Here is a 27220-nt window from a genome sequence, read left to right as displayed (position 1 = left end):
AAACAAAACAAAACAAAAATTAGGACTAACTTACAGGTCAAATAAAGAAAAGTACTGGCAACATAGTAATGAAGTCATTTGTCACAAAAAAATGTAAAACATAAACCAATATAAGAACTAGTTGCTTACTGACTCCAGTAGACAATTGGAAACAACTATTGAACATCTTCCCCAGTCTCTAAAGGAGAACTAAACCGTGTTTGTAATTATTGCCTTTTTGCTGTTTATCTAGAGAAACTGGAAACTAAATTCATGCAGATGCATGTACTTCTCATTACCATGCAGTTGCGGTTCAGTAGTCCTAGTGCCTGCTCAGTTACACATCTCTTCCCATTTGAGAATAATGAGAGCACCCATGGGACAAAAAGTTTGGCAGGTTCAAGTCTTAACTGGAGATCTGAACATTGGTGAGCTACCTTCGGTATGAGCAGTGACAAAGGCAAACTACAGAGATGTTCTAAAAGTTTGTAGACAAAGCCTTACACTTCTGCGATTTTTTTTTTTCTAAACTAAGATTTTTTTTTTTTTTATCCCATGCTTAACTTGCAGCATCCTTGCAGTGAAATAATTTTTTTCATAAATCAGTGTCTGTTCCTTGCCAAAACCAGCTGAATCTAACTGAAATTTTCATGGCTCCACATGCTCCCTTTAAAGTCTACAGTATTTTCTACTTCTCCCAGTAAGAACAATCAAATTCTAAGTTGGATAAAGGGAGGGATAGGTGTGAGAAATTTGCCTGTGTCTATACTGCATGAACTGGAAATTTCTCAGGAAAACAGCTATTCAAGAAATGCCTTGAAGATTTACAGTATTCAGGCTGCAGTTTACAAGGGGCTGAAGGATTTATGTTCCAGTGTTTGTCTAACATACAGAATCTCTTTGGGATTCAGAATAAGGGTTTAGTGATTAATTAGCTGTGACTGCAGAATGGATGGTTTCATTGCCCTGTAACAAGCCAGCAGTTCTATGTTGCCTTACTGACAGGTATTTCAACCATCCAAATGCCTCCTTCCTCACACTTTGCCTCAAGTCTTCTCCTCCTGCAAAAGTGAATCATACGTCCTGCAATTGCTGGTGTAAAAACACTGTAATCTGTTTAGTATAACTAGCTGGAAGAAAAATCTTTTTTTCCCAAGCTGGAGTAGTTTAACACTAGACAGGGAAAAGCTCTCAAGGAGATACGGTAAGGAATAACATTGTATTAGCTCTTGGGAAGCAAGTTAAATAATGCAGTTGATGTTTTTCTGCTTCAGAGACTAGTAGCCCTGTCAGTTTTCTTCTTTGGAGCTGTGAGTAGCAGCAATCCCGATTCTGGTGTAGAATCAGTGTTATATTCTACCCCTGCTGGGTATGGGTGGAATGATATAATTTGTAAAGGTACCCTGTCTGAAAAATATTTGTCTATACATATGAGTCTTATCTATGAAGAGAAGGTTGATCCCTTACCTGCTTTGCTCCTTCTTAGATTGACTTACTTGAGTGTTGATCAAAAAAATTCAACAAGGAAACTTGAAGTTTTTCGCATCCTGCTGTGGGTCTGGTAGTTAATGGTCCTATACATAAATGTCGAACACTAAAAGCATTAACATTCTTTGGTGTTTGTGATGTTTCTGTGGACCAGCATTGGATGTAGATGGGAGAGAAGAAACATGGGCAAAGATTTTTGGAAGATGGTTTATAATGCTAATGACTTCCATATTTCCTAAGCGAAACAAATGATTTAGCAACAGCTTTTAGATCTGAGAAAGGAGATGGCAAATTATCATTTGATTTTCTGAAATATATTAGGAGACAGTTGGAAGGTAGGTATTGTATGGGAGGCGTTAGGTTTTTTCTCAGGTCCCTATTTGGTTTTCATTTAGAATTTTAAAGAAATGCAGCAGTGCTGTAGTTGAATTCTGAATGGTAAAAGTTTTATACCTAAACACCTTTACATCTGTCACCTTTTCACATTAAAGTTTAGTTGCTCTTTATTGATAAATGACCGTTGTATTTGCTTATATTTCTTACATGTATCATAAGAGGTTGGTACTTTGTGCTCAGAAAGGTTCTGCTGGAGTCAAAACCAGAAATAGTAGTTTGCAAGATTGCAGTCAGCAGCTGGCAAGAGATCATTAGAGATTCTAGTAGATTGGGGGGGGGGGGAGGAGGTGTTTTATAGTTTCCCACTAGACCTGTCCTAGCTTTTTTGGATATAAGTTTTTACACTGCAGTTCTGGGTATAAACATCTGAGAGTCTCTTGTACCAAGACCTGTTTTTCTTAGTATCCAATTAAAAGTAGGCAAGGAACACTGAGCTATTTTTTCTCTAGGTTTTCCTTCTGCAACCGTATCAGATGGGACAACATACCAGAATTTAACAAACTTGAACTGAGGGTTATGAATTTGTAAGAGCCAACAGGAACAGTGTTTTATAAATGATAATGTACTTTTTTCAAAGATGTTTCAAATATGAATGCCTCTATTGTGCAACAGAAATCTCTTCCCTAGAGCAAAAGTAAACTTTGTGGTTGTCCATTACCTATCAAGGTGAATGGACTGACTTTAACTCARTGGTTTTGTGTTTATTGAGGCAGGTGAGAGACAGACAGGCCCAGGGGATCTTTTCTGTCTCAGGTCTGGACAGGTACTTTCCTCTCCAAATCATATATCATCTTTTTTTTCTGAGCAAATGTTTTGTTACTGTAGTGAAAAAATGCCAGTTATTTGTTTTGTTGAAGACTAGAATGCTTATGGAGATAACAAATCATACTGTTATTCAAAAATGGGGAGAGTTAAACTATGCATCAGTTTTCTATGTCTTCCCCCTTTTCCATCCCCAAATAAAACAGTTAAAAGCTACTTGGGAAAATGGCTAATAAAAGTTGCTTTTGTTTCCTGTTTGTTGAAAAAAAAATAGCTCACTTTCCTTTTTTTGTTTTCTTTTTTTCATTCATGGCTCTTTGTCTGTAAGAGAGTCCCATTCAAAATGAGAAAGGGCCCCCTGCCCAGTCCTTGCTTAGATGTAGATAACTCTGTAAGTGCAAGGCACCTGCGAATCCTGCTCTTAGGATAATGCGGCTGTGTTAATAGAAGAACTTCTGACTGACAAATAAAAAACATTAATCTTCTGTTACTTCTAGTGTGTGCTTGCAATTATTGTCAAATATACACAGACTCTAAACGTTTGCATTGTTGCATTGTATTGTTAGTATTTATCTGTGGAAGTGTTTTACATCATATGTTTCTAGAGTGAATGGGAAAAGTCTTGACTGAAAGAACAGTGGCTTTTATCAGTCCAAGATTTTACTCATCCTTTTTCTAGCTGGTGTACTGGAAATCTCATTTTGTGTACCTTTCTCATGTTTCTGGAGGAAATTACAACAATTTTTGTGATTACTTTGTTTTTACAATGAATTCTCCATTCTTTCTATATGAATTCTTCATTCAAGCTAGTATTATATTTCTTGAGTAATGCAGGAACATATTTTAAAATGAATTTAATTAGGGAGTATGTCTAGACAAGCAGCTGTTTCCTATTTAATAAAAGCAATTTATCAAGCTTGTCCTTTAAATTATTTTTTTCCCCAGGAATAGTGAAAAAAGTGAAAACTCCATGCCTAGCCTCAATTCTAGGAATAATGTTTTATTTTATGCCCTCTGGTCCAGTGCACTGCAAAGTCAGTGTAGTTTGAAAGAAGCTTGAAAATCATTGTTATTAAAACCTGCGTTGAATAGTTGTCTTTCTTCTGACCATAACTTTGGTTTAAGTTCAGTAATTTGTTTAAAATATTGTTAAATGAGAAACTAGAAGAAGAAAGTTTTTCTGGGAGCAAGGGTTTGCCTTTTTAAAGAGATTGTAAGCGTTCGCTTTAGCAAAACCAACAGAACAGCTAACGAAAGGCTGTAACCTAAACTTCCTGTAAATCTAAGCCTTAGATAAACTTTTGGGTTTGAAACGAGACATTTAAATCATCTGATATTTGAACTGCTTCCTTTTCAAGTTTCAGTTACACATTTTTACTGTAGCACTTTTAAAACATTACTTTGTAAGCATTTTCGTTGTTCACGCTCCTGGAAGAGTCATGCATTTTCAATGCATTTCTCTTCTCTGCCTAGTAATGTGCAGGTTCTTGTGAGGTCTGGCAGAAGAGTTACAGCACAGGCAGTGGGGTCAGACTGCGTTGAAACCTGGGCATTTTTTGTGGGACACAAAGCACAGTCAGTGAATGGGATGCACAAACACAACAGAGCAGAAGGGTAGTCTGTGTCTTTCTGAAGACAGAGAGGAAATACGTCCCCTTTGAATACCGGATCTTGAAGTCCTGACTAGGTTTGAACTCTTGATTCCCCTCTCCATCCAGTCTGTGTCCTCCCCCGGGGAATATTTGGTTAACTTCTCAAACCATTTAACGAGTTGTTTAAGTTAGAAGCAGATTATGTTTTCAAGTTTGTGTGTGTCTTGGCAAAAATAAGCTTTTTTATATAAATAGACTTCTTAAGTTCTCTTCTTGATCTTAAAGTATACACTGAGGCCTTCCTGGGAAAAAATACTTTTCAAATAAGATTGGATTTGGTACTGTCTTCACAGCTGTTCAGAAAACTTATACTTGCCTGCTTTTTCTGGCTTTGCCAAAGGGATGTAGTTGGACAGTGACATTATTGACAAAACTGTGGGTTTTTGTTTTTTATCTGTAATATCTGATGCCTTGCAAAATTCCAGTTCCTAGAATAATGTGAATACAAAAGTAAGAAATGGCTTTTTTCTTTGCTTTCCTGGTTGCATAAAAATAGTAGGAAAATCAAATCTCAGAAACCCAGGTTTTTAGCATCACGTGTTTTTTTTCAGTTAGTCTCCTGGTTTTGAGACTTGATATTGTTTTGGAAGGCTTAATCTGACTGTTTAAAATGTAATGCTTAATAATATAAAATTGTAAGCATCTCCTTTCTGACCTGTGCTGCAGCTGGAAAGCTAGGGTAAAGGTTGAGTTAAAGAAACAATTTCCCCTTCAGCAAATGTGAGAGAGTAGTACAGAGGTGGTTCTTACATTTCAGCAGAGCTACTTTATGTTTCTGTCAGACATAATCTTGACTAGACTCTCTACTGCCATGCCATAAGGTTCAAAACCTTGATGGTGTTGCAAGGAAATGGCTAACTGAAACAGAGTTGAACTCCATTTGCTTTTCAGAAATAGCAGAATGCTCTCATTAAAGGGCAGATTTTTCCTTCTTACGTTTTTTTCTTTTTTTCCTGCTTACAGGCTAAATACGTTGGCCTCATCTTCTATCATGAAGGTTGGCCATTGTGCATCCATGAAAAAGTGGTGATACAGTTAGCATCTCTCCACAGAGTTCGCCTGAAACCAGGGGATTTTTACTTACAAGTAGTACCTGCAGGGAAGCAGCTGGCCAAGCTAGTTTTAAAATGCCTCTCCAGATGTGGACAAGGAATGGAAGAAGTTGCTATACCTAAAACGATGTATAGCTGCATTTTTACGGTGACATTCTTGGAAAAGTTGAATTGTGAAAGAGAGAATTTTCCCCTGAAGAGCTGCTTACTGACGACTGGCTCAGCCGTATATAGAACCCCATGGAAGAACATAATTAATCCCATCTTTGTTCCCACAACTGAAACCATCCTGTGTAATTACTCTGGTAATCTCTTTGATCGGCTGATTAGTAATCATACTGATGTTAGAGCCCTGACCCAGACCATGGAAAGTAACAGCTCATGTGACAGTTCCACTTCCAATGATACAGGCTCCACCGTGATAGAAGCCACCGGCACAAAGCACCACAGCAGCCTTGATAGTGCTGTGCCGAGTTCAGCTCCTGCCTCAGAAAACAGCCTTGCATTAGAGTGCTGTAAGGCTCCTGATGAGAAAATCAAAGATGACTCTGTCAGTCTTGGTGTATGCTCAGAGGCTTGGTCCAGCACAAAAGACAGAGCTGTTGGGCCTGAAAAGGACCTTGATGAGGCATTATCGCCCCTTGTGGAAAAAAAGTGTCACGTGAAGAGCATAACTTTTGATATGGATTTGAGCAGGTCATGTCCAACAGGGCAGCAATGCAGGGATTCTTCGTGTTTTGAGGCAAGACGTTTATTTAGGAAGTCGTACATAGAAGCGCTGCAAAACCCCATGAACGTCAGTTTTAGCTCAGAGGAGTCATTTGTGGAAGAGGAGGCTTCAGAGCACATAATGAACTCATGTACTGTGAATGAAGGCAAAACTTGGGAGAAACAGGCTGAAAAGGGAGACTTCCTCTCTGGTGGGCTCATACCAAAGGACGAAGTGAAAGAAGGCATAAGCCTTGCTGATTCTCCCGTGGCTTTTAAAAAATTGCTTGTACCTCCTGAAACTCTGTCAATAGTAGACTGCAAGGCTGGGCTGAGACACTCCCAGTCTCTGGACAGGGCATGCAGCAGTCCACATGTTGCAGATCAGAGACCTGATAAGTTCTTGCATGATGTGCCAGATGGAAACCCTAAAAAGTTGTTAAATGGATGCGTTTCAAGGACAGAAAAATTGGATTCTGGCTCATTTTACACTACTGTGAGAAGCCACAAGCACAGCAAAGGGGAGGAAGGTAAAAAAAAAAAAAAAAAAAACCTTTAGATTTCATTCTTTTTTCGTAGCATTCTCATATGGTTTTAGCAGAATAATTAGCCTTTGTGTCTAGATAGTTTCCTTTTTTGGGGTCTAAACTTAAGAGTTTAACTTGGTTTGCTGTAAYTGATGTTTCTTTTCTTATCTGTTCTGTCAGTGCTCTATTTATTTTCTGTTAAAATGTTTTCACACAAAGAGCTTTTTAAAATGCTTTGCATATACTGTTTTGGAATAAAAAAAACTGTTGGGATAGATCACCTGAAAATCTTGGTAAGTATATATGGACATATGTGGAGAGATGACATCTTGCTTTGCCCAYGCTCCAAGCCAGCTGCGAACTGGAAACTCATGGTTCAGTTAGTGTGTCAGTGAGCCTCAATGTGCTCTGCACGTTGGCGAGACCTGGTGTTCTTGTGTATATTCATCTTGTATTCAAACACAGCAATCTAATGACTGTGGCTGTATGCCAGGCTGCCTCAGATCACAGGAAGAAAATATTTGTGTTGCCTGTGAAACATAAGCTGGACAAATTCTAATATCTCATCCTTGTTTATTCCATTGTAGTTCCTTTTTTGAGCTATGGGTTTTTTGGGGTTTTTTTGGTTGTGTTTGTTTTTAACTCATTTTGAGCGTCATGGGCCTCGCTGGGTGCAGAATGCAATCAATAGTGTTTGTGCATGACAAAGGCCTAGAACGTGTCTTCATGGGCTGCATATTTAAAGCAGGGACAACTGACTTCTGTATGTTTTGTGGGTGTGCTTTTGTCCTCAGCCGTGTTTTTCATGGCTTTAGACCAATATTGTCACACTTGTGCAATGCTTTATTTGTCTTAGTTGATCTTGCCAGTGTGTGTGCACCTCTTCCAGGCCATGACATATAAACAGAAATACCATAAATACCAGACAAAATTGCCTTGTGGCTTGGTTCTTGATTCTAGGCTACAAACTAACTAACCCTGACCTCAGTACTGGAAATAATATAACATCTCTAGTTACTTAATATGTTGTTTGAATTGCTGGTTTGAATTGTTGTTTGAATTGCTACCCCAATATCTGCTGGAGTGATGACACAGCAGGGCACAAGCAATGCAGGAGGTTCCTGGAGAGCACTGATGACAACTTCCTGATACAGGTGATAGAGGAGCCAACAAGGAGAGGTGTTCTGCTGGACCTTGTACTTACAAACAAGGAAGGGGTAGTTGAGGATGTGAACCTTGGCTGCAGTGACCATGAGATTGTGGAGTTCAGGATCCTGCTAGGAGGGAGCAGGGCAAAAAGCAGGATCACAACCCTGAGCTTCAAGAGAGCAGACTTTGGCCTCTTCAGGGACCTGCTTTAAAGAATCCCATGGTATAGGGTCCTAGAAGGAAGAAGAGTCCAAGAAAGCTTGTTGATATTCAAAGATCACCTCCTCTGAGCTCAAGAGTAGTCCATCCCAATGAGCAAAAAGTCAAGCAAAGGAGGCAGGAAACCTGCATGGATGAGCAAGGCGCTCCTGACAAAACTCAAACAGAAGAAGGAAGTGTACAGAAGGTGGAAGCAGGGACAGGTAACCTAGGAGGAATACAGAGACATTGTCTGAATATGCGGGGTTGGGTATAAGAAGGCCAAGGCCCATCTGGAGTTTAATCTGGCAAGGGATGTCAAGGACAACAAGAAGGGCTTCTTTAAATACATCAGTAACAAAAGAAAGACTAGGGGAAATGTGGGCCTGCTGCTGAATAAGGCAGAGGCCCTGGTGACAAAGGACACAGAAAAGGCAGGGGTACTGAATGTCGCCTTTGGCTCAGTCTTTACTGGTAAAACTGGCCCTCAGGAATCCCAGGCCCTGGAGACCGTGGAGAAAGTCTGGAGAAAGGAAGACTTGCCCTTGATAAAGGAGGTCCAAGTTAGGGATCACTTGAGCAAACTGGACATACACAAGTCCATGGGCCCTGATGGGGTACACCCACTAGTGTCATTGCAAAGTCACTCTCAGTCATCTTGAAAAAGTCATGGTGATCGGGATTGATGCCTGAGGACTGGAAGAAAGCAAATGTAACTCCAGCCTTCAAAAAGGGCAAGGAGGAGGACCCTGGGAACTACAGGCCAGTCAGCCTCATCTCAATCCCTGGAAACGTGATGGAGCACCTCATTCTGGATGCCATTTCCAAGCACATGAAGGACAAGAAGGTGTAGTCAGCCTGGATTCACCAAGGGGAAATCATGCTTAACCAACCTGATAGCCTTCTACAATGGGATGACTAGCTGGGTAGATGAGGGGAGAGCAGTGGATGTTGTCTACTTTGACATCAGCAAGGCTTTTGACACTGTCTCCCATAACATCCTCATAGGCAAGCTCAGGAAGTGTGGGCTAGATGCGTGGACAGTGAGGTGGATTGAGAACTGGCTGAAAGGCAGAGGTCAGAGGGCTGTGGTCAGTGAGGCAACGTCTAGTTGGAGGCCRGTAACTAGCAATGTCCCCCAGGGGTCAGTACTGGGTACAGTATTGTTCAATTTATTCATCAATGTCCTGGATTGGACTGGGAGGAGTGGCTGATACAGCAGAGGCCTGTGCTGCCATTCAGAGGGACCTCAACAAGCTGGAGAAATGGGCAGAGAGGAACCTCATGCAGAATCCTGCACCAAGGGAGGAATAATCCCTGTACCAATACAGGCTGGGAGCTGACTTGCTGGAAAGCAGCTCTGCAGAGAAGGATTTGGGAGTCCTGGTGGACAACTAGTAGACCATGAGCCAGCAATGTGCCCTTGTGACAGAGAAAGCCAGTGGTATCCTGGGCTGCATTAGGGAGAGTGTTGCAAGCAGGTTGAGGGAGGTGATCCTCCCCCTCTACTCAGCCCTGGTGAGGCCACATCTGGAGTACTGTGTCCAGTTCTGGGCTCTCCAGTATAAGAGAGACATGAAGCTACTGGAGTGAGTCCAGAGAAGGGCCACTAAGATGATGAAGGGACTGGAGCCTCTCTCTTATGAGGAAAGGCTGAGAGAGCTGGGCCTGTTTAGCCTGGAGAAGAGAAGGCTGGGGGGGGGATCTTGTCGATGTGTGTAAGTATCTGAAGGAAGGGTGTAAAGAGGATGGAGCCAGATTCTTCTCAGCAGTGCCCAGTGACAGAACGAGAGGCAATGGGCACAAACTGGAACGCAGGAAGTTCTGTCTGAACATAAGGAAAAACTTCTTTACTATGAGGAGGGTAACAGCACTAGAACAGGTTGCCCAGAGAGGTTGTGAAGTCACCATCCTGGGAGATACTCAAAAGCCATCTGGACAGGGTCCCATGCAACATGCTCTAGGTGACCCTGCTTGATCGGGGGGGTTGGACTAGATGATTTCCGGAGGTCCCTGCCAGCCTCAACCATTCTGTGATTCTGTGATCCCTGACTTGATCCTTGTCCACTGCTGGTAGTTCAAACTCTTTCACTAAGCACAGAGGCGTGAGAAACTTTGGTGAGGACTAAGACAAAGAAGACATTGAATAATTCAGACTTATGTGTGTCTACTGTCACTAAATCACCCACCCCATTCAGCAATTTTCCTTGTTCTGCCTTTTACTACTGATGTAGCAATAGGAGCTTTTATTGCCCTTAATATGGCTTGTAAGTCACAACTCTGGGCTTTGACTTTGCTAACACCATCCCTAATTGCCAGGGCAGTGTTTCTAAATTCCTCTTTTGTAGCTTGTCCCTGCTTTCACCTCCTATCTACTGCCTTTTTGCATTGGAGCTCTATCCTGAGCTCCCTGCTTAGTCAAGCTGGTCTCCTGTTACATTTACTTGTTTTCCTGAGTATTGGGTTAGACTGCTCTTGCACTTTGAGGATGCTGTCTTTAAAGACCTGCCAGCTTTCTTTAGCTCCTTTGACCTTCACAGCTGCTTCCCATGGGATCCCACCTGCCAGTTTCCTGAATACACCAAAATCTGCTGTCCACTTCATCCAGTTTCATGACACAAAGTTACATTTGTAAGCCTTGTGTAATGAAGGACCCAGAGGTGGGCATGGAGTGCAAACAGTTATGTAATCATGATTAGTCTGTATATTGTGATGCAGAAGGAAGATCACAGGAAGATCAAATGAGGCTGCAGACTTCTCATGATACTTTAATTCCAAGCTTTCAAGTGCTCAATTTGCAGCCTGAACACTCTTTTAAAATAAGATTATAATCTGTATGTGTCTTTCTTTTTTGCTTGCAGCTGGACATATTCTACACATCTTTTGTTATTGAGGAGCAGTCTCCCACTGCTTAGGGGAAAAAAAAATAACCAGTTCTTTCATTTGTCCAGGCTTTTATCAGCACTTGACAGTAACCAATTCAAAAAACAGTTTCCGGGGAGTTGAGGGTAACACAGCTATATATGCATCTCCTGTTCTGTTCCATCGTGAGCATGACCTACTCTCTGCAAATACTGGAAGCCTTTGTGACAGACTACCGAAACAGTTACTTGAGATCAATCAAGAGTTACTGCAGTCTGGAGTCATTTCTCTATGTGGTATGTATTACAGAAGTGACAATATACTTGATGATAGATGAAACATACACAAAACATAAATGTGTAGTTTTTTCAGCTTCATAATACCAAAGATAAATTAAGAATAGGTTACCAACTGGTATAAAACTATAGTTTTGCTGAATAGAGCCAACCTCATTTATAGCAGTCCATCAGAATTAATTGGAGGAGCAGCAGAATTTTGTGGKTTTTGTTTTGATCATCTAAGAATGGTTGTCTCAGCTTTTGACTGCAACGCTCATAAAAATTGTTTTAAGCAGAAACACTTTTTAGTGTTTTTAAATGAGCTTTGCTAGTTTTCAGAAATGTGTGTGCAAAAACTTTCCTCTAAATCTCATGTTCATAGCTAAACCTTTTGTAAGCCTTGCCTTTGCTTCTCTTTGTCTAGGAAGCCGAGACAGAAATGGCAGAGCAGTGATACAAGTCTGCACAAGACATGCCATCTGGTTAAATGAACATTGCACAAGTACAGCAGTTGCTCGACTTCTGATGTACCTATACAGCATCCCCAGGTATGAAGTGAGCAAACCCGCTGGGCTTTGGTTTTATTTTTTTATGGTAACACAGATGTTAGGGCTGCAGAGACCCTGCTATTATGGAAAGCTCCTAACTGCTTCCTCATCCCAGAGAGCACTAAAATTCTTTGTGAGCATCACGCACTGGTAGGAACAAGAGGCCAAGAGGTCTTAATTTCTTAGCTTGTTTTACTCTTAACTGTAATGTTTAATACTTGCTTTGTGTGATAAATGATCACTTTGTGGTTGGACAGATGTTTGCTGTTTTATAAAATTACTATTTTGTTATTATTCACTGCTTTTAAATAAGGTATAGTAATTGAAAGCTTGTTGTGTCTGACATACTCCTATATGCCTCTGGTTTAGAAATAGCTTCCAATTGTACTGTCAAGTACCTGTGCAGTTGCATCACCTTTAAATGCAAGTGGCTGTTTTCAGATACTAAATTGTTAATTGTTAAGGTAATCTTACAATCTCTTGCAATGTTCTTAGAGTTAGTGCTTGTACAGTGTGCCTTCTGGTGGCTAGTTAGAGGTGACGCAAACAAAAGAATTCTCTGCTACAGTGTGCTAGTGTAATCTTTGCTCAAATGCCAGATGCGTGTATATTTGAACCTAAAGACTCAGTGATCTAGCTTGGGCTAAAGTGGTTAATCTAGTAACAATGTTATTTTCAGTTTTAGCTTTGCTTTAATTTTTTGTTTGCTGTGTAACAGGAAGCATAAAGAAAATAATTTGAGTTTGTGTCCTTTAAACATTACCTTGATTGTAGAACCATGAAATAAAACCCCACTGATCCATTCTGTAACTGCAATCAATTTGATTTGTGCACATAAAACTGGGTTTATGTGTTAGAGATTGCCTTAAGATTGCTTTGCATATTTGATCCTTCAGGTTTAGTACTGGTTATTCTTTCCAAGAGATAAATATACACAGTAGAGTAGTGTCCCAGGAAAGCTTTTAATGATGTCTCACTGTTTGTAGAAGGTAACTATGGGTTTCCCACTTCCGCTGTTTCTTCTGCAATATAACTTCTTTAATAACTTATGTAGTCTGTCTTATTACAGGTCTACAGTTGACATACAAGCATTTTTATTGGTTTTAATAAGAATAATTGTGGAGTGGTGTTTTATTCCCTTCCCCAGCTATCTTTTCCTGTCTAAAGATATAGAATGCAAAAATCCATATGGATAACCTGGCAACTCATATTCCTTGGTTTACCCCACATTGAACACCCATTGACATACTGAATTCTCTCACTGAGTTCAGCTGTCTCTTGTAATATATACATGCTGGCCTAAACTTTGCAAACCTGGAGGCTGGTATAAATTCTACCTTTTGTCCATTTCTCAGCTATCATAGAAGTTACGAATCGTGGGAAAGTAAGAATGTCAAGTGTCAAGAAAACAACATAAATGTCACTTAGCCTAGGAAAAGTTAGAAAGACAGTGAGAATCACAGGAGCACTGTAAGAGAACAGAAAGAGGGTAGTACCTCTTCACATTCTGTACTGAAACTTCTTACTATTTGGTTTTGTCCTCCTTATTTTAAGCAAAGACATATTAAAGCCTAAGTAGGAGTCATCAAGAATTGAGTAGGGGGAGGTTGTGATAGGCGTCTGTAAATGACAGTCATTTTATTTAATGATTTACCTCCCTCTCCCTTAACCCCTCTGCTCCCCACCCTGAGCTCCTTAAGTAAACAGCCTTGTGGCTTTCTAGGATGGGAACTGACAGACAGAAGAAGAATGCTTATTGATTGTACATTCCACTTTCCTGTGCAGAGTTGCAAAATAGGTGGTTATCCCATGAGAAGGACGTTTACAGTATCTCTTTGAATATTTTAACTTTTGGAAAACATGGTGCACATCATGTTCTCCCATGAAGAAACATTTACTCATCTTACTTCATCATTTTTGAATCACCAAAGAGGGAGTAACTGCTGAAATAAAGTTACTTGTAGAGATTCTGAGCCTATTAGAATTGATATAAATGTTTTAAATAAAAAACAAACTGCACTTGTTAAAATACCCCAAATGGACTTATTCTTCAGTTCCCTTGTCCCACTCCATTTCTCTGAATTTTTACTCTAGAATTGTTGTTTATGCTGTAATCACAATGATATCAACATTTTTGTTTGTCAAAACATGAGTTTCAGTAAATGGCTGTATCTCAATGAATGACTGTTTCTCATTTGCTATTTTATGTAATTATAGTTGTTCAAAAATGAGAAATGTATCGTTTCCTCTTAAAAAAAAAAAAAAATTACAAAAACAAGTGTGCTATTCTTCCAGGTAAACATTTTTAAAACTTTTAATGAAAACTTTTGTATTTGAAGAGTTCTTTCTCCACACCACACTTCATAAAGAAATTTGTGATATATATTTTTAGTATGAGTATATGGCTAAAGATTGTTTTTAATAGACCTTTTTTATTTTCTTCTATGGAGGTAAATGCAAACCTACTTTTGTAGCTTCATTCGTTTGCACTTTTGCTTTGGAATTTCATTTACATATCCAAAAAAACCTAAGGGGAGTTGGATGAGGTGCAAAATATAGGAAAAGTGGCAACTCTGTGTTAATCTGTGGTTTACAAAGAAACTAGCAGTGCTTTTAAGGGGAAACATTGTCCTAATCTTGGACATTTGAACAAACTGATATTTAGTCACTGAGTTTTAGCAAGTAAGATTTGTAAAGAGTTTTCAGAAGTCCATGTAGATTAAGAAAAAGATTATGGCACGGGCTTCAAAGAACGCAGTGAAAATATGAGCCTTGATTCATGTAAGTTGCCTTATACAGATCAAGGGAGAATATTTCTAGTTTCAATTTACTTTTGTCCCCTGATGGTGCCAGGCCTTGGCATAAGACACTTAAGGCATCCTGAACGCAAATAGGCCTGGGAAGAGGTTTGGGGACCCTTGGGGCCATCTCCCTCCCCCAGTCACTGCAGTTTTATCTTCAGAATAACATTTGTAGTCTAGCATTCAAGAATCTGTTTTTTTTGTTTTTTTATGGGATTTAAGCTCCCAAGTGCTATATCAAATTCCTTTTAAAATCACAGTCATGGAGACTAGGATTTTGACTTACAAACTTGAAAAGTCACCATAGGTATATTTAGATCTGCAACTCTGTATCTGATTTTACCCATGAAAAATTTTACCTTCAGATCTATAATTTCCTTTGAATCTCAGAGATTTTTGCAGAACTTTATCAAAATGAATGTATACTCAAGTAATGAACTTCAGCTAAGGAGAGTATTTAAATTTCAGTAACTTACTTGAACTGTCAGTAACTACAATGCAACGCCTTAGTCTTTCAGACAGTCAGCACAAACTAGTTACTCTTTTATTCGTAAGTCCAGATCATTTTGCTTATCTGCCTGCAGTGACCTGAACATAGAAAAAAACCTCTGTATATAGAACAATTTTTTTCATAGCAGAAGAGACCTTAGCCACCCTTAAAGTCAGCCCTCTTTCTAGGTCAACAAAGGCTTTCCCTCAGAAAGGACATCCAAGTGTGTCTGGGGAATCACAATGAAAAATTAGCAGTAGGGCTCCATTCTAGAAAGAATGGATGGGTAGACACCTCCACAGCAAGCATCATACATAGCTCTGGGACAAGACTACTTAAAGCAGGATTAATCTTCTCTAATTCCAAATACTTTAGCAAAACTAGCCACCTGTGCTTCTCTCCTTCCACTGACTGTAGGAGGAGCCTATCTAAAGAGTGATTGTGCTTTTGTCTTAAACACCTACTGTAGGCTTCTTACAGAGTCTGTCTTATTTTCTCTCTCTCTTACTCTTCCTCTCCTCCTCTCCCAGTTATATACAGAGTCTAGATGACCGGCTGGAACTAGACACCTAATCTCTAGATGCCTGTAGCTAGGTGATTGAAGTCCTACCCTCAGAGTCTCTGCAGTTAGTTCCTCATTTATAAAATGCGTTTAATAGCACTTACCATCCCTGAGACCTTGTAACAATGATGTTAATGGCAAAGACTGTAGAAGAGATGTGAAGGGTAAAGCTTCAGGGACCATGGACACCTGGGCATGTATCAGAGAATCAGGAAGCAGTATTTTAGGAACTCCTCGCAAATACTTGTTCTCCTGGCAGTGTGGTTTTGGGAGAATCAGTGGTCCTTCTCCTAAGACTGTCATGCCCATAACAGCTTTCCAGGACAGTGTGGTTTCTCCTACTCTGAGCAAAAGTTAAGACATATCTTCAGATTAACCCATGTGTTGTAAGTGAACCCATCCTCAGTCCATTTGTTCTGGTAAAGGCCTAGAAGCCTTCAGCATAGAACTTCCTCACTAAAAAAAGATGGCTTAAAAACACACCTGTCTTTCTGTTGCTAGGAAGGAGGTACGTGATTTGGGAGTAGTTTTTCTAGTGGATGCACGGAAGTTCCAGCCTAATTCTTCTCTTTTCCAAGCATTAACAGCAATGCAGGTGAGTAGTGCTTGGGAGAGGCATCCTGTCTAAGTGCAGAATGAAATGCTAGGATTTTTAAAACATGCCGTGATACATATTGCAGTTCTGTTGGGAATAGGAGCTTTCTTACACTGGTTGCTGTTCTGCAGAGTAAGGACTCACAAGGATGAGGTGAAAAAGTTAAAGCAGAAATAGTTTTGAAAATAAGATTAAAGAAGAAGTTACTTGAGAGAGGTTTATTTTTCTCTGAACAGAAATTAAGTGAAATTTGAACCAATCTATCATGCTTAAGTCCACATTTCTCAAACATTGCATAGAAATGGATCAGCATCCTGGGAAGATAGTTCTGCAGATCGACTTACTGTTGGTTTCATCTTATACTTTTTTAGATTTTAGCTTGCTGCTTGGATTGAAACGTATATAAAAGTAAGGTGTACACAGAATGTGCTGAGAACTGAAGCAAATGTTTCCTCTGCCCTTGATGGAATGGCTTTCTTTAGCACAGGTAGCAGCTTTGATTTAGAAGAAAGGCATTCTAAAGTATTTTGAATTAATAAATAGTATTTCGTTTTAGAACAAACAGCTGTAGTAAAACTTAAATTAATTTCTATAAATTAGCAGTAATTTTAGTAGGAATTGTGCTAGCATTGTGGAATTTACCCAGACCTTTAGTACTGGCTGAGTGGTAGACTGAAGAGTCCAAGATGCTTCAGGTGAAGATGTTCCCTTTTTGGTTGCATTCTGAGGAACAGCTGGACAGAGAAGCTTCTTTCTGTAGCACCTTAGAAAAGGAAAGAGATTATGAAGTTTGTAGCAACAATTTTTTTCTAACTGCATTTGTCTTCCTTTCCAGAATACAATTTCTCATTCAATTCACAGTGTCCTAGTATTGACTGATAAGGAATGTTCTTTTAGACCTGACTGGGACATAGCAATTCAGGTAAGATAAGACATTGCTCAGAGTTGTCAAAAGGTATTTGTAAGTATAAAATTTCATATGAAAAATTCTTCTATCAAAAGTGACTTCAAGGTTGTTTGATCATGTTGTTTAGAAGAAATCAGTCTTCTGGGTTCATTTTTAGGGATCATTTTTTCTGTGTCTCAGTGCATACTACTTAGTTCCATGTGTGCAGCAGGAAGCAGCAAGGGTGGGCTGGAAGGAGAGCCAGGAGAGATGAGTATGGCAGTAACACAGGCAGTGCCGGGGACCAGTCCCACAGGACCCAGCGAGGCAATCAAGGGGTTTGTTGTCAGAGCCCTTACAGAGTGGCATAAGCCTACTCTAGCTTTAAGGATGTTTCCCAGTGTAAATTCAGTCTTCGATACATATGGGGGTCATATTACTTACTGTAGTGTGCTTCCTAGGTATTCACATACTTCGAATGCTTGTCCAAATGCAAATGGTCTTTTGTAACTAGATTGCATAAAACCAATATCCCGAAGTAGGTAACGGGAGTATTGGAACAGTTTTGCTGATTTAGTCCTCTCAATAACACAGTATCTACATATTTGTATCTGTGGTATCACAATTATTCAGTAAATGATTTAGTGTCAAAATGGCTAGATGTTTGAAATAAAAATGATGGATTTTAGAGCATGGATGCATTTATGTAAGCTAGTATCAATCAGAAAAGAAATTTGTTCTTCTGGATTTTTTTATGCTATGTTAAAACATAACATAAACACCTCCTTTTTTTTTTTTTTAGGAGAAGGATGTTTTACCAAAGAAAAAGGTTTTACTGAATAAAAAAAAAAAGTCCTTTATCACTGTCCTGTAGCATAGACTGCTCCATAAGATTGGTCATTTGATATATAATTTTCCTGCCTCTGAATGTATTCCAGATATTACAAAAAGCAAAATATAATTCTTCAAATGAGGTGAATTTCTTGGGACTAGATTCTTAGCTTCTGTAAATCAGCGGTGTTCAGTGACTTTCATTTCTTGATGATGGAATGTTGCACATGCAGAAGAAAAGGGAGACTTCGAGACCACACACACACACACACACACACACACACACACACACATTTAGTAATTTACTTTAGCTAAGTAACTGGATCTCTCAAGAGACCATAAATCCTGGGGGAGGGAAATTAAGTGTTTTTGCCTAACAGTTGAATTTAAGTTTTGTAAAGCTTGATTTATTTATTTATTTTTTTTGAGAAGTATGAAATTCTCACATCACTGAAAGCTTTGAATAAGCTCATCGACTACACACAGTTGACTGCAGAATTTGATGGAACATTTCAGTATAACCACAGTGACTGGATATGTTTCCGAAGGGTAGGATATACTTTGGAGTTCTTGCTATGTGTTCTCTCCTTTTCAGGTTTTTTTCATTGAATTTGATAACTGTTGTTGCTCATTTAAAACAAAAAAAAGTCTACCTGTAGTTACTGAGTTCTGGTCAGACTGATAGTTTTCCATTTTCTCCTTTCATTCTGTCATGTGCTCTCTGGCTATATTAAACCCTAGCTGTTTCAGTGAGGTGCAATAATTGTATGTTGTGTACTGTGCAATGATTTCAGTATTGGAAGAGAGATCCATGCCATTTCTTTTCTAATCTTAAGAGATTCTGTTTAACTAGACATGCCCGATGTTTGGTCTAACCCAAATCTGAATAACTAGCATGAGATTCTTAGCTAGCGTAGTTTATCCTAGCTTTGAGTCTGATTCTGCAGTTCTCTCCAGGTGTGCAGTGCTCTTTCTTTTCTGCAGAGATTGGTGGACCTGTCCTAACTTGTTAGTTAAAACTCTGATTTCTAAAGCATGGCCTACCATAAATGCATGTGAAGTTGTACCAAAACGCAAGTGCCTGAAGTTGAAATTATTTCTATCCTCTTCTTGCCTCGGCATGGCCTTTTTTGACTAACACTAAAAGGATCATATCAATTTAATTATCCGGGTTTCAAACCATTAGAAGAACCAAAACTGTGCAGATTAGCATCTGCTGTGAATAACACACAAATAATTTTGTGACTGTCCGTTGTGTTTTTAAATTCATGACACCAAAGCAGTTGTTTTAGACTCTTTCTGAAGTTCTACCTATTGTCTTGTTTTGTCAATGCAGAAACTGGAACCCTTTATTACAAACTGCAAAGAGGCCATTGTCTTTCTGCAGAGTGCAATCAGCTCACTGACAGCCAACAGAACTCTCAACAATGCTCAAGTAAGTTTTGGTGGAAAGGACAAGTGCAAACTTCTCCATTGTCAATAAGGAAACTTACTTTTGAAAAAAAAMCTCTATAATATAGCAGCCTAAATGCTTTATTTTGACTGAAACTACAGTGCAGCAAACTGAACTTATAGCCATAAAAGGAATTTTACAGTTTTAGACTGGATAATCAAACATGATCATACTTGCCCAAATTTCAGTGTTACTGAATGTTTTGCACTGCAGTCACTGGACCAGAAATAGCTCACTAGTGCTATTTATCATGTCAGACCACATCTCTAACATGGCCATTCTAGCTGAATATATATGGTCAGGAGAACTTTGGCCAGAAATGTGTGTAAGCACAGCCCTCCCTAGATTAATGTGTTTTAGATATGTTTGATCAAAAATTACAGATAAAGTTTAGGCAAAAATCCCAAGTGTGGAATAAGCACTAGCAAAATTCTGGTATTTTAGTTTTATTTTTGAATACGTATGAGCTAGACAGTGTTCACTTTCTGGGTTTCTCGGATGACACTGATAGTATTTTTCTTCTGCATAGGACGTATGTGACTTAATCAATAAACACAAGACAATGATGAAGCTTGTTTTGGAAGATGCCTTGTTAGTAACACTAAGACTAGAAGGTGGAACAGTCATTGCAAGGCTTAGGAAGGAGATCTGCCACACAGAAGACTATCGGTAAGTACAGACTTTGCAAAAGGTGCTGCCGTGAATCACAGAATCGCTGAATAGGTGAGCTTTGAAGGGACCTCTAGAGATTGTCTGGTTGAACCCCCACCCTGCTCAAGCACGGTCAGCAAGAGCAGGTTGCCCAGGACCAGTCTAGTAAAGTTTTCAATATCTCCACAACCTCTCTGGGCAACCTATACCAGCGTTCAACCATCCTCACAGTGACAGAGAATTATAGTAATAGAAGAAGTGAAAACAGTTGTTTACTTCTTTTGTAAGGTAAGATTGTCTTTTGGTCAGTCCCTTTCCTGCATAGCTGGCTCAGCTTTATTTTTGAAGAAGCTCTGGGGTCCTCCAGAATTCAGCCGTAGCTCATACCTTAAATAAAGAACTATTAAAGTTCTGATTCAGCAAATTCTATAACTTTTAAGTGTATGGATTTCAAGTTTCATTAGAGCAGAGTTTGAATTGATTTCTAGGCTGATGCAATCATTCTCAAGTGGAGGCAACTTTATATATGCAGCAGCTCAGAAAGTCTTCTGAGCCATGCATCCTTGGTCAGCCAGAAGGAGAGACACTTAATATTCTGGACATTTTTGAAAAGTGTGACCATCATGTTTGTGATTTTGAGTAAGGTACATTTGCATTTGACAAGTTGAATAAAAATTTTTGAATAAATTTTTGTAGTTGGTGGCTTGTTTGCAGTGGCATTCTTCAACAAAATAGGGGATTGGTGTCTTCTGAAAGATGCATTTCTTCTGATATTGTCTTTGTCAGAAACGTTATGTTGATCTTTCCTCCCCATCTAATAGAGATGCCATGGAGATTGTAACAAGACTTTATAATCAAGTGGATGAAGAAGTCCATAGGCTGGTACTCTTATCTAATAAATGCCTCCAGCAGCTGGAGAATCTTGGGGAAGCAAGAAAATTTGAAGAAGGCTGTGACCAGGTCAGTACTAGTTTTTGAGAATTAGGTTAAACAAGTTACAGTTTTAAGCTTCTATTTCTTTATTTATAGAGCTGGATTTATCTAATATGATGTGTATCATTGTTTATATATTGGTGCTGTTCAAAGCATGCATGGGCAATGTGTGCGTAGTGCTATTAACATTAGCAGTTTATGAGTGTGCAAAACAAATTATAGTCATCAGTATTTCAAGCAGACCAAACTGAGCTGTAATATAAGCCAGTAGAATTTCTTAAGGTAGATGTATATGAAGTATTTGAACTTGTTATAATGAACAGAGTAATTTCTACACACTATGTGTAGGGAATATCTGATTGATTGGGAAAACCAGGTTTGTTTGGTATTTTTATGCAGATAAAACAGTGGTTTGAAAATGAGCGAGAGAAATATCTTGGCTGTTTAGATCAAGAGGGACTTTCACTAGAAAAGGTGAGAAAGCTGCAAGAAGATTTCCAAGGTTTCATTGACAAGACAAAGGTAGGTAACATGCTAATGCAGAACACTTCCTTTGCGTTTTCACAGATGTATAAAAAAAATGTACTGAAATAGCTAGCCTTGAAGCGAAGAAGGAAGTATGTTTAGTTCCCTAATGGGTGGAAAAATGCTAACTTTCACTGGCAGCATGCCGATCTTATTTCCCAGTCTATACTGGGCAATGGAGATTGGTCGAAGTGCCTCTATGAAGTTCAGACTGAACTGGTACAATCACATAGCTTGGTTGCAGCAGCAAGAAGAGATACAGATTCCCACCCCAAAAGCAGTATTTCTGCTGTATCAGTGTAGCATGTGGCACACATGCAGGTATCTGTATAATCTTGTATTATTTTGTTAAGTGATGTATAACCTTATTAAGCGAATTCATATAACATTATACCTTGTTTCTGGGAAAAAGACTCTAGTTTGTATGTTGTTGTATTTAACCAATCATATAGCTTAGAAGGAGGAAGATGATGGGCAAGGGAATGTATCAAAAGGGGAATTTGTCCACAAAGGAATATATCAAAACATGACCAATCAGATAGCCAGTCATGTACAAAGCAGATCCAGTACAGGTAAAAGTTGCCAGCCCAGGTGACTCAACTGAGGACAGTTCTGTGAGAAGGTTTGCAGAAGGGTCTGCTGCCAGCCCTCCTCAGACAGTGACTGGTTGACCCGTCCAAGAGCTTTTGATCAAGGTGTACCTCATTTCAAATATCCTGATAAAGCTCACTTAGCAACACATTTCTGCGGTCATTTCTGTAACACACGTTGCACCTGAGCTGAGAAACTCCAATTTCTATCATGCTTAGTTCATGCTCTACTGCTACAGTTCAAGGGCTAGCTCAGAGACTGCTCGCTGAAGTCCTTTTCATGGCATAATCTGCGCCAGAGATCTGGGAAGGCCACTGTCTTTATACATTTGCAAAAACAAAACAAAACAAACTCGTCTGTTAAAGGAAAGTAAGATAGAGGGAAGGCTGTGCATATAGCTGAATACATGAAGTGTCATGTAGATTCTCTGATTTGCAAAGCATAATAAGCAGTCTAAGAGGTTAGCTAAACTAGGAATAGGATATTCAGGTTTGTTCTAGGACAGTGGGACTGACTCAGTGGAGTTACCGGGGAAAAAACCCTTCCAGCCTCATTAGACTGTAGACGCCTTCCCCTGGGACTAAAGAACTCTTGCCATTTACTATAATAATATGGGCCAGCATATGGGGGAGGCTATTGTGCCATGCGCTAGGTCACATTAAGCAAAAGCTGTGTGGCATGCAACTAGTTGTTACATAGGAAGGGAAGCAAAGTTACAAAGGGAGACTTAGGTACTCACTGACTTTTGGTGGGTAGAAAAGTTCACTGTTTGAAATTCTTACTTCAGATAAAGATACTTCCAGGAGAATAGTTGTGTTAACTAAAAAATGAATTTCACTGGATATTATTTTAAAGATGAATTACTGCTGCAGCTTTCCCTGCTATTTGTACACTCATTTCAATTTTCTGTAATTTTTATTCTGTTCCATTATGATATTCACTTTCCTTCCACACCCTCCCAAATCCAAATTGAAAAAAAGGCAGAACACTATGTAAAAACAGATAAATGCAAAATCAGAAGGTTCAGGAAGACTGATGCTATATTTTTCAGTTTTCATGTGTATTACAACTGATGCAGTAAGATTTGTTAATGTGGTATGCAGTTAATGATAAACAAAATTATTCATAGTAAAGGAAGTAGTATATTATATAGCGTATCTATTTTTCTCTTCATCCCCCAACAGCAATATTATGAGAAAGGACTGCAGCTGATGCAAGAAAATCATTCATTAAACATGGAAGAAAAAGTTCAAATCTTCAAGAAATATCTGAATAACATTTTCATTCAGACAGAGAAGAGGAAGACTGAGCTGACAAAGCTGGTCAATTTGTATGAGTTTTATGAGATGGTAAAAGAAATATTTTTGCATCTGTGCCCTAAGCTAGACCTTATCAATTATAAGAGTGATCAGGCAATGACAACAGACACACTGTTGTCACTTGGCAGTCTGTGCAGTCCCCTGAAGGATTAAAACTAGAGGAAGAATTTGGGCAAGTAAACAGGGCATTTAGCTGCTATCATGCAACAGCAAAGATCAGATAATCTGGAGTTCCTGTTATAGAATCCCAAAGAATCAATTGTAAAACAAGCAGGAATTGTATTAAGAATAACGCAAAATTCTCAGCTTAACCAGTTTTCAGCTAGTACGTGTTGAATTAGACAAGCTTTGATGGGCTACACATAGGATCTGTTCTCCCTTTGCAAGTACATAAGCAGGTCTTTGAGAAATCTGTTGAGTGTGCTGTTTGTCATGTTCTATCTGAATATATAATCTCAATGCATGTATGCTTTCGTAGACAGAGTTTTTGACCATTCAGTCTTGAATCTGAAATAAAATCATATCATAATCTTTCTGTTTAATTGAATCATTCTTTTCTAGTTTCTGTAATATAGAAGAGAAGTGTACRCATAGCATGATGGTGCACATGTTGGGGATTTTATAAGCTTAGCAGATCTCAGACAGAAAGACTACGTGGACTTTTATGTCATTCTCTTCCTGACTCTCTGTTCTCTCTCCATATCTCTGCTACTGAGATCAGATGTAACACAGTTCAGTTCTTTTCTAAATAAAAAATAGTTTTACCCTTTACTATGCTTTCTTAATGTGATTTGGGGTTCCTGACAAACGTTTATTCTTTCTCCTTTTTGGATTTATCTAAGGGGTAGAATATTCCCATGTAATAGAAGGGAATCTCTCAGCACTTAAATTGTGCCAAGATCTGTTCAAAGAGTTTTTTCTGAAGTGATTTGAAATCCTTAAACAGGAAATAGTGTATATATACAGAATTTTACTGCTTAAACTGTACTTTTTGCTTCTAATCCAGGCACAAGAGTGGATGTTACATTGCAATGAGTGTCTTGCACATTTAACTGCGGAGGCCAGATATTCTCCATCTGTGATTCAGTGTCTGCAAACCTATCATCAGGAAGGTACAAAAGTTTCTGCAGAAAACTTTAAAAAAATGAGTGAGATGGTTTTGGCTCTGGGTAGCAAACAAGAACTAAAGCAATGGCATGTTTTGTGTCTGAAATGTCAGCAAACAAGGCATCATTTAGCAGAATTTCTCTCTGAAGCCCTCAAAGATTCCAGTAGGGAGTATTTTCACAAAGTTCTCAAGGAACCTGCTATGAAGATAAATGATGGGTTTGGTGTTGGAGGTAGGAAGCCATTAAGCCAGTCCCCTAGTTACTCTTCTAACAACGATGACAATATTTGGGTGGACAAAACTAAGCCTGTACACAGGACTCAGCCATTAGAAGCACCATCTTTTTTAGGCCTTGGGACTGTAAAGCAGAATATGGAAGCAACCGTGGAAATATCTGCATCTCCGCTACAGTGGGTTGCTCCACTTCCACGTGAACTTGAAAAAAGAAACTGGAATTCAGAGGACATAGACAGCGTTTCCAGCACACGCTCGGCTTCGTTCTGTTCTGAGCCAATCCACTCACCACCTGCCTACCACAAGAAGCAGCCACACAAAAAGATCATGAAGAAAACGCAAAGCTTTGAACTTAGTCAGCGTGAAAGCAACTACAGTGAATTTCACCACCATGGGTACACAGGAGTGCATATCAAAGGGCTTGAGGTAGCCAGTAATAATGCTAATGAAAAAAAATATGTGCGGTGTTTGAATAGTAGAAGTCCTTTGATAAGTAGAAACCGAAGTTTATCCTCCCCCTCAAGGATCCATCATATGGAAGAAGAGGATAAGAAAAGAGGTGGAAGGTGAGAAATGATTACACCACAGTCTCTATTAAGTGAGGAGAAAAAGTAAAATGCTTTTTGAAAAGTAAAGGTCAAAAGAGATGACAGAAATGGAAGTGCCCATAGTTCTAAAGGAATGTTTTTGTGTCATTTTAGTTCTCTAAGTTAGATTTGTTGAGGGGACAATAGAGATGACAAGTTTTTGTTTGTTTTGTTTTTTTTAAGTAAGGGAAAATTCTTATTGAAATCAAGTAAGAGCTGAGTATAAACAGTGAGGAATTCAAGATTTAAACTGTAGCCCTCCCAAGTTTTATAGACATGCTTCAATTTTTACTCCTTGGGAGTAGTCTCATGATTTCATCTGGACTATTGTTTATGTCTAAAGATAAACACTCATGCCACTCTTTGAAGGCTAGTGATCATAGCTTAGTATAAATGGTGGTGTTTCTGGTTTGTTTGCTTGTTTTTTTCAATATTGCTATGTCTAATTTTTGTGGGTTTTAGTATTTCTTTGCAACAGGAGAAAACTCTTAATCTGGTATACAAAAGCTGGATGTTGAAATTTTTCAAACTTAGATTTATTTCCCAATCTGAGTCAAGTAAGGAAAAAGTCTATAAAAAAAATTAGAAGTTAAAAAATAACTTCTTTATTTGATATTGCTAGAAATAACAAAAATAAAGATTGGCTCTTAATTTTTTTTTTTTCATTTTGATACTGTTCTGTAAGGAAATATTCAGTCTGTTGATGTCATTTACTAAAGTGTTGTATATCCAAAATATTTAGGAAATCTGAGTGATGTAATGTGTGTGGGGGAGGTGAAATTCAATTGGCAATTTCAATCTGAAGTTCTCTCCTCACTCCTCTCCGCCTTTTTATCTGCTAACAGACTTGAACGTTATCAGGATTTTTTTTATTATTTTCTGGGGAAAAAGTCTCCCTCTATGAGATATTGTAGCTTGACAGGTTAACCAATTGACCAGTGATGTCTCTGAAGAAGGATGATTAAATCAATAATAATAAACAAAAGTGTGCATATATCTATACAATCTAGCACCAAAAATGAAAGCTGTTAAAAATGTAGGTCTGCTTTCTTTTTCAGAAAATATTTCTATTAGTCCCTGCTGAATTAGTAATTCAGTAATTGTCCCTTGATTCACACAGGCTATGCCAAAGGGGAGTCTCCTTGAAGTAAAATTCATCATCATTTCAGTGTTCTTATTGAGCAAAACTACATATTGTGTAGTTTGTAACAGTATCTGAACAAAAGTTTATTTTATTTATGGTGGTTGTCTGTTATAGTTTTCCAGGACCACAGTTCAGCAAACTACCAGCAAGCCAATCCTATTTTAGATTCAGTCAAATCTTCAGGTAACTTTAATGATCTTAAAGTTTAGCACATGCTTAACTGTTTTGCTAGACAGAATGCATTTAATCATATATTCCAATGTTTTCTTAAATTCTGGTCTCTGTGCTTCTGGAAAGCACAAGTTATTAGTTTGTGCAGGACTGGGTGTCTTCTGTTTTTTATATGGAAGTCAATGATTTAGAAGGAGTTTGTGTGTCTTCTTTTTTTTAATAAATCAGTGCATGCTACTTTTAATAATGATGGAACACAGCAACCTCACTTAATATGCATGACTATTCATTTTTTTTGTAATTTAATTGTACCATTTTTTCATAAAGATGCTGTTTTACTTTATTCTCCTGTAAAATAAACTTTAAGATGGATCCAATTTTCATGTTAGACTTTACAAAATCTCTGAGTTGTTACCAGATCAGTAGCATTACTTGTCCTGTGTAATTACCATTCCTGCAAACATAAAGAACTGTGCTTAGCTGTTTGCAAATGTAGCTGTCTGTTTTAAAATCTCATCTACCTGGATCAGAGAGTAAAACAACAAAAGCCCCAGGCTTTTGAAGTTTTTATGTCAGTTTGACAAGGCTATGCCTTTTTCTGTAAATATGCAGCTGAGACTGCTGCTAGCTATAACCACTCTTAAGAAACAGGTTAACAAAATTTCTAATTTACTTGTATATGTAAGGATTAATGTACATGTGAAAATTACTTCTTTTTAAGTGAAACATATTTCCAAATG

The 27220-nt window shown here is 38.6% G+C and overlaps 1 protein-coding gene across 1 annotated transcript in view; it reads left to right on the top strand.

The window, feature by feature from the left end:
- PLEKHG4B (pleckstrin homology and RhoGEF domain containing G4B) overlaps positions 1–27220 on the top strand; it is a 45001-nt gene that overhangs the window by 5889 nt on the left and 11892 nt on the right. Inside the window, exons 3-14 of the mRNA XM_026081385.1 lie at positions 5241–6567; positions 10863–11069; positions 11476–11599; positions 15954–16047; positions 16883–16969; positions 18197–18313; positions 19101–19199; positions 19747–19886; positions 20690–20828; positions 21201–21323; positions 23102–23386; positions 24243–25144. Of these exons, the coding sequence (XP_025937170.1) occupies positions 5241–6567; positions 10863–11069; positions 11476–11599; positions 15954–16047; positions 16883–16969; positions 18197–18313; positions 19101–19199; positions 19747–19886; positions 20690–20828; positions 21201–21323; positions 23102–23386; positions 24243–25144 (3644 nt within the window). The remainder of the gene's footprint in view (positions 1–5240; positions 6568–10862; positions 11070–11475; positions 11600–15953; positions 16048–16882; positions 16970–18196; positions 18314–19100; positions 19200–19746; positions 19887–20689; positions 20829–21200; positions 21324–23101; positions 23387–24242; positions 25145–27220) is intronic.

This window comes from Apteryx rowi, unplaced genomic scaffold (assembly GCF_003343035.1).
Source record: "Apteryx rowi isolate R43461 unplaced genomic scaffold, aptRow1 scaffold_549, whole genome shotgun sequence".
Lineage (NCBI taxonomy): Eukaryota > Metazoa > Chordata > Aves > Apterygiformes > Apterygidae > Apteryx > Apteryx rowi.
Note: the sequence above shows the minus strand (reverse complement) of the source record. Positions and strands in the feature narration are given on the sequence as shown.